Here is a 7708-nt window from a genome sequence, read left to right as displayed (position 1 = left end):
AGAAAATGATAGTTGCATATTCAAAAAATAAGAACTTAAATGATAATATTGTTCATAGTAAACTAAAAACAATCAGTACATAACAGATACTATACTTCTCGCCCATCGGGCGAGTTATTTTTTCTAATTTCAGATCAGAATAAGAACAGAAGAAAACCCAATATCAAGACCCTTAATCCTAATTTCTAAATAAAGTGTCTGCTCCACCCTAGGCATGTACATTTGGGAGAATCAAACCCTCCCTTTACCCGAAATAACATTAAGGTAGAGGATTATATTCAATTAGCTAGTGGACATGACGTAACGAATGAATTTGATAAACCATTGGGGAAGAGTTTTACTGATGGAATAGTTATTCCTAATGAAAAACAAACTAAATAATATGGAAGTTATCTGAATCTCATAAAGAATCGTGTATCCTTACAGTGATAAAGAGGAGATGTGCTTGGATGAAACCTACGAATTTGATAATTTCGATTACCTTACTATTTAAGAAGAGTGTTAATTTTTTTTGTTTTAAATGAAGTTGAATAACAATTTCCTCGTTACCAAAATCTATAAACCTATTTTTACCATCTTTGATTTCCAGATTTATATCTTTAATCATATAGGAATTAAGTGGTAAATACGTCGTTTGAAATGGTTTCTCTATAATTCTATATCCTATCGGTACATTGAATGTTGGAAGACTGTAAATAATCTGACGTTTGTATTTATTGAAAAATCCACCGTTTATCAAATTGCAATGTATATTTATCACATCGATATCATTCTCGATATTAGCTTTTTGTGGTGCTAAAGTGGATTGGGTGTATACTCGTTTATCAAATCGTAGTAACGTATTCAATGAATTTTCTACGTTGAAATCAACTCAAATCTAATATTATTTCTTAATATCAATTTTATTTTGTTCAGATTCAAATTACCTTCGAATTCAATATTGTTTTTACCATTAACACTTCCTCCATATTCAGATAGGTATTCGTTAATGGCTATGTATTCGTAGCTTCCTGGTAGTAAACGTATGGTTTTGAATGTAACTCCGTTATCTGTTGATATTTTTATTTGATTATTTTTTCGTTGATATTTCTAATGGAATTGTAAACAGAGAAATACTTTAATCCCAATTCATATTCTTGATTGCGATCGAGTTCGTACTCATAATCTAGAGACAATTTAATGTCTGATTTATTTGAGGTGATGACGAATAGTTGTTCTTTATTTGACATTTTTAATCACGCTTTTATAATCATTTTTATCTATGATACCTTTTTCTAGGAGTCTTTTTAATATATAATTTACTTCAGTATATTGTCTGTGTGATCGATGTCCTTCCTTCATTGCCGCTAATATTACTCGTAATCTATTAAGCAATTCTTCATTATTATCAGATAAAAACGTCATACCTTGTCCACATACCATATCTTCGAATTCATCTATTTCTTGTATGATTGGTGGATAATTTTCTCCATAATCATCTACATCCTCTTCATATTTATTTAAATATGTTTCAACTGCTTGTAATCTTTTTGTGTTGGGTCCTGTCTTTTTAATTAGATGTAGAAATTTTAAGTATTCTACTAAATCCTTGCGATCGGCAATATCAGAATCCCCACCATTCATTAAATCTGTTGTTGTAAATGTAAAGTCTTTTGTATCGATTTTGAATAAAGGGTAAAATTTTTCAAATCTTATTCTATATCCATTAAACAATAAACCTTGATTATCAACGATTGACGAAATGCTCTTTGGTAAATCTGGGTCAGGGTTTGAAAAATAATGATTTATATCATCTAATGTCCTAATTATAATTCCATCATATTCAATGGGATATTCTATTTGATGAGAAGAAGGAAACGGTGGTTGTTGAATTTGTTTAGGTTCTAATTTCTTTTTAATGTCCTCTTGAGATTTTAATATGGGTTGAAATAGAGTTTGTAGATTTTCCGTTAATCCGAGTTGTTGTAATCTGTTATTTTGGTCTTTATTTTATTCTGAGCTTTGATATATTCTTTATTTCTTTTTAAAATATTATTCCAATCGCTACTCATTTTTAAAAAAATAAAATTTAACAAATGTCTGTCATAACTCTTTCACCCGCAGGTTATCTAGTATTAACGAATATATATCCATGATCATCTGGGTTTTTCCATTGAGCTTTACAAACCTTTTTAAATGCATCTCTGTCCATTCCGTGATTTATCGACTGAATGATTTGAGATAAATATCTATCGTTTAATTCAAATAATAAAAAACAATTTGCATTTTTTCAAATGAACATAGAATCCATCCCGTAAAAAGATTGGTATATGCAGTGACAGTTGTGATGCCTGCCTTTCGTGAAGAATTCTTGTTGAACAGCTTGATTTCTGTGCGCTATGCAGTCGTTAAACAATATTAAGTTCTTTCGTTTGCTATCAATATTAGACAATTATAATTATTATATTATAAGAAAAACTTTAATATCCGTTGGATTCTTTCCTTCGATGTAGTTATCTATGATATCTTTTATTTCCACTTCATCTTCGTTTTCTTCGTAATATTGAAATAGATCTTGAACATCTTTCTTTAGTAGATATTCTAAAGCTTTGAGAAATTGATAATACGATTGCTCAGGTGTTGTTGTGTAGATATACAAAGAATCGAAATCTAAAAGGTTTGGTGTTGTCAACATGTTAAAAGTGAGATGTATTTTTCCAGAACCGGAACTACCGCATATACACATGAGCATTGGGTTATTAGGAAATATTTCTGAATGATTAAATTTTTTGCCCATTTTTTATTATTTTAATTTGTTCCAAAAAATCACTCCTTCTCCTTTATACTTTGAAAGATATATTCCTTCTCCAGTGTGTATATTTTTTAAAAAATATTCCATTGCCCTTATGTTTGACTTTGATTTCTCCTGTGTCAATAGTATCTACTAATTTGTTTAATCCTTGTTTAAACAGTTTTCTTGGTTTCTTCACTAAATCTTTTTCCAAATTCTTTCATTGTGCCTAATCATATCTCCCACTCCTGAACCTTTTTTTCCATAGCTGCTTACTTTGCAGCAGCGGCTTTCTTTTCGTTGGCAACGCTTACTCCACCTGCTGTAGCACCAGCCACTGTAGTCGCCGCAGTAATACCAGCAAACATTAAAGGTAGGGAAAATATAAATCCACCTTTTTTTTACATTTGTATCAATTCCTTCTAAATCTATATCGTCTCTGACTTTACAATTTTTGTATTTATCAATATTTTTTCTAGTTATGCTGATTTTTTTACCGTTGAAAGTTATTACAGTTGGGGAATCTGTTTCAACAGCTTCTATTATTTTCATAACTAAAGTTTCTACTTTCATTTTTAAGGGTGTATTTTTTACCCAATTCTTATCATTCTTCTATCTGCTATTTTAATTAAATGTTTTGCTTTTTCCAAAAGTAAACAATAACCTGTTACATCTCCTTGTGTTTTTTTCAATGTGAATATTTATGTTCACTCCTGTTTTGAAAAGATCTTCTTGGTGAGCTGATAAATCAAAACAGAAGATTTGATGATTAAGTGCAAAATCTACATATTCAAACTGAGGTAGATTTCCAAATAATTCACACATATTTTTATAGTTTCTATACAATTCATTATAATCCTTTGTGGTTGGATTAATTGTTAATGGTTGGTTAGGATAATTATCGTTGTTTAACCTTACTTGAACTTTATGGATTAAAGGATCTTGAGTTTGGTTCATTGCCACTCTAAAGACATTATTGTTATTCGTTTGAGAATCTGGTAAGTTCTTGAAACCAACTATTAAATATCTTGCTGGTTTAATAGTGTTAGTGATTGGCCACGTAGTGGATTCTCCAGTTAAAGTCATGCTACCTACCGTATTACGATGAAGAAAAGCTATTTCAATATCTTTAGTTAACGAGTTGAATATTCTCGTTTCTACTTCAATTGATGGTGTTATTACGGGTATGAAAAGTTGGAGATTCGTTATTTCTAATTTTGCATCTGAACCATTCTCTCCAAAGAATAACTTATCATCGTTGATTTCTCTTTGTAGATGAATTTTATATGGTAACCCTATGGAAACTTTTCTATGTTCCAACAGACCGAATAAAGGATATAATTTCCAATTAACGTAATTACCCCACCTATTATTCTCAACAATATTATTGTACTGAAGTACTCGTTTTTCGAATCCATGATTAGCTGCTCGCGCTACTCTTTCTATTGTGTTTCGAGCAACAACTCTCACTCCAGCTAAATCGGCATCATTTGCAAGATTTCTTACCGGTTCTTTTAAAACACAACATCGGGTATCCAACCCGAGACTGAATCGAAATCTTTAGAATATAAAACTGTCTTCAACATTGTGTCAAATTCCCCAGGGTGTTTAATGGTTTCTATCGGATTTGAACCAGCTTCCAAAACCATCTCGCTAAATAAAGATGAAAAATTGTTTTCTAACGTTGTATTAGTTTGAGGAACTTGATTCTGAGTTCCATCTTTTATTTTGAAATCGTATCTGAAATAAGCGTCGGAAAGAAGTAACCAATTCGATAATGAATACCACCATCATTCAATTGGGATTTAGAACCAACAGTCGGTGAGATAATAATATAATCCTCTTTTTTCTTGTTAAACGAATAACGAATCGGATCGTATAATCTAAAGATTGGACCTAGTATTTTATTTGCCATTTTTAAGGTTTAAAAATTGAGTAGAAATTTTCCAAAAAAGAGTTATCTCCCTTCTACATTATTTTAAAACCAGATGTTATTTTCATATAAGGGTATTTTTAATATGCTATTTTTGATGGAATGTAGGAAATTGATTGAAGGTGTTTTTTGGTCTTTTTTAATGTAAGAATTTATGAAATGTAGGATGTTTTATGAAATGTAGGATGTTTTGCTGTAATAATTTATGAAATGTAGGGAATTTAGGTCTTTTTTGGGAGTTTACTCATATACTACTTTTGAAATGGTATGTGCGGCCAGACCTAAAGAAGAAACGGCTTTGGCGCCTAATGAAATGAGGTCCTTGTATTTTGTAACAAAGTCGCCACTTTTGGCATAAGAGACATCAACGCAGATAAAAACCCATCCCCACTGTAGGTAAAATTATGCTCTTCGTCTTCTTAGGACCGTTCTATAAATAGAAGTTTGTATAAATCAATACAAAACTCGTTACGTATTAACTTATGTCATATAAATACATTCTCACCAAAACGGCCTTCTTAGGACCGTTCTATAAATAGAAGTTTGTACTTCACGTTAACAACGACATATAATTACATGAGTAATCAGTTGAACACTGAATTTAAAGTAATAGTAGTAATGATAAATCAATACAGACTAGCTCGCAGCTAGAATATTGTCACGTTACAACTTCTACCATATATGTTTCAAAACGGTCCTAAGAAGACCGTTTCTAATAATAGAAGTCGTTTGCCTTATACTACACAGCACGTGCTAGCCTATAATATGACAAATCATCGTGACTGTGTTGGTTTCACATGTTTGTTGGTTTTATATTGATTCAGTGATTTATGGCAATTAAATCACCTTATTTCCTAAATGTTTCCTCCTCTGGATTATTTCTTAAACCATGTTTAATATTTGAAATCATTCCAACTAATTTTGAAATTGGAAACGACAAATTTTGAAGTTTTTTGTAAGAAGTTTGGCAAGTTTTCGCAATTTTCTGCTTCTTTCCATAACACACGAAAAGCCTAATCTCACACGAGTAGAACGTGAAGCTTTAAACTTACTTAAGAAAGACAATAGCATTGTTATTAAAAAGAGTGACAAAGGTTCATGTTGCGTCATTCTGAATAGGAAGGATTACGTTTCAGAACAAAGAATCAACTGAATAATCATTATGCCATTTTACCGAAACCAATTTTCAAAGAAACTGCTAACATGATTAACAATATTCTTGCCGATTTAGTCAAAACTAGTTATCTCAAACAGAAACAATATGACTATCTGTCTGCCAAACCTGATTGTCGCAAGAGACATTGGTACACTTTGCCTAAAATCCATAAGAATACAACCAAGGAGTGGTTTATCTCGAATAAAATCCCTAAAGGCCGCCCGATTATATCTGACTGTGGTAGTGAGTCATATGCAGTGTCAGAATACATAGATTATTTCTTATTACCTCTAGCATGTCAACATCACGCCTACCTTAAAGACACAACCGATTTTGTCAATAAATTAAAAAATCTTCGAGTTCCCTCTAATGCTATTTAATTTCTATCGACGTTTCTTCTATGTATACCAATATTGATAACACTACTGGTTTAACGGCAGTTCGTAAAGCTTTTAATAGAAACCCAGATCCAAACAGACTCGACGATGCAATTCTACAGGTTTTAGAGATTTGTCTTAGTCGAAACGATTTCACATTTAATGATAAAACATATTTACAAACTTCAGGGACAGCAATGGGCAAACGATTCGCCCCTTCGTACGCAAACCTTTTCATGGCAGAGTGGGAACGTGAGGTGTGGCCCCTCTGTCCATTTGACCCACTTTTTTACGGACGCTTTTTGGATGACATTTTTATGGTTTGGACTTATTCTATCGAACAGTTTTGGGAATTCTTTGGAATTCTGAACAACCACCATCCTTCTATCAAACTAACCGCAAACGTGAGTGACAAAAGCATAGACTTTCTCGATACCACTGTCTTTAAGGGAGATTCCATGGCAGAAACAAATAAACTGGATATTAAAGTGTATTTCAAAGAAACTGATACTCATCAACTCTTGCACAAGAGCTCCTTTCACCCAAATCATACCTTTTCTCGTATAATTAAGTCACAAGTTTTACGATTTCATCGAATTTGTACAAGATCTTCTGATTTCAACCAAGCCTGTACGATTGTTTTCTCAAAACTGAAAGAGTGTGGGTACTCTAAACGATTTTTACGAAACATAAAAAATTCCATCTTAGCACAGATAGCAGCTAAAAACAGACTTTATGCCGAAGTACCTCCAGGTTTAAGAAGTGCTCCATGTTTGTCCAGTAGATGCAAAACATGTCTCTTTATATCAGAAACTCATTATTTTGTAAGCAACTCTACGAATAAAAGGTAACCGATCCAGGAACATCTAACATGTGAACATTCGAATGTAATATATTTAATTTCATGCAAGAAATGCCCCAAACAATATGTAGGAGAAACTAAGAATAATTTACGAACTCGCTTTAATGCTCATAGGTCAGACATCAAATTAAAGAAAGACAAGCCTGTTTCTAATCATTTCAACCTCGACGACCATTCAATAGACGATCTCACCCTAATCCCAATTGAGCGTATAGAAATTGACTTGCCCAAAGATGAAACTACCAAATTCCGTCAATCTAGGGAGGCCCATTGGATTGAGACATTGAATACAGAAAGACCTATAGGACTAAATATTCATCATAATGTAGGCATAGCACCCTTTGTTGTCCCGTTTAATACAACCAGCAATCGAGCAAGCAAGATAGTTCATGCCCACTAGACTTCAAGAGAAATTCCCCCATGTCTACAAGCAGAAAATGATAGTTGCATATTCAAAAAATAAGAACTTAAATGATAATATTGTTCATAGTAAACTAAAAACAATCAGTACATAACAGATACTATACTTATTTTTTCTAATTTCAGATCAGAATAAGAACAGAAGAAAACCCAATATCAACACCCTAAATCCTAATTTCTAAATAAAGTG

The 7708-nt window shown here is 32.2% G+C and overlaps 2 protein-coding genes across 2 annotated transcripts in view; both read right to left on the bottom strand.

Moving 5' to 3' along the window:
- Window positions 1–1218: 1218 nt before the first annotated feature.
- LOTGIDRAFT_161031 (hypothetical protein) lies at window positions 1219–2191 on the bottom strand (the record flags this gene model as incomplete). Its single annotated transcript, XM_009056273.1, has 2 exons — window positions 1219–1902; window positions 2168–2191. 2 exons carry the CDS (start codon window positions 2189–2191, stop codon window positions 1219–1221), a joined length of 708 nt encoding a protein of 235 aa, XP_009054521.1.
- Window positions 2192–3394: 1203 nt separating this feature from the next.
- LOTGIDRAFT_161030 (hypothetical protein) overlaps window positions 3395–7708 on the bottom strand; it is a gene marked incomplete at both ends in the record, with an annotated part of 20552 nt that continues 16238 nt past the window's right edge. Inside the window, one exon of the mRNA XM_009056272.1 lies at window positions 3395–4328. Coding sequence (XP_009054520.1) covers window positions 3395–4328 — 934 coding nt within the window. The remainder of the gene's footprint in view (window positions 4329–7708) is intronic.

The sequence above is a fragment of the Lottia gigantea genome (assembly GCF_000327385.1).
Source record: "Lottia gigantea unplaced genomic scaffold LOTGIsca_27, whole genome shotgun sequence".
NCBI lineage: Eukaryota > Metazoa > Mollusca > Gastropoda > Lottiidae > Lottia > Lottia gigantea.
Note: the sequence above shows the minus strand (reverse complement) of the source record. Positions and strands in the feature narration are given on the sequence as shown.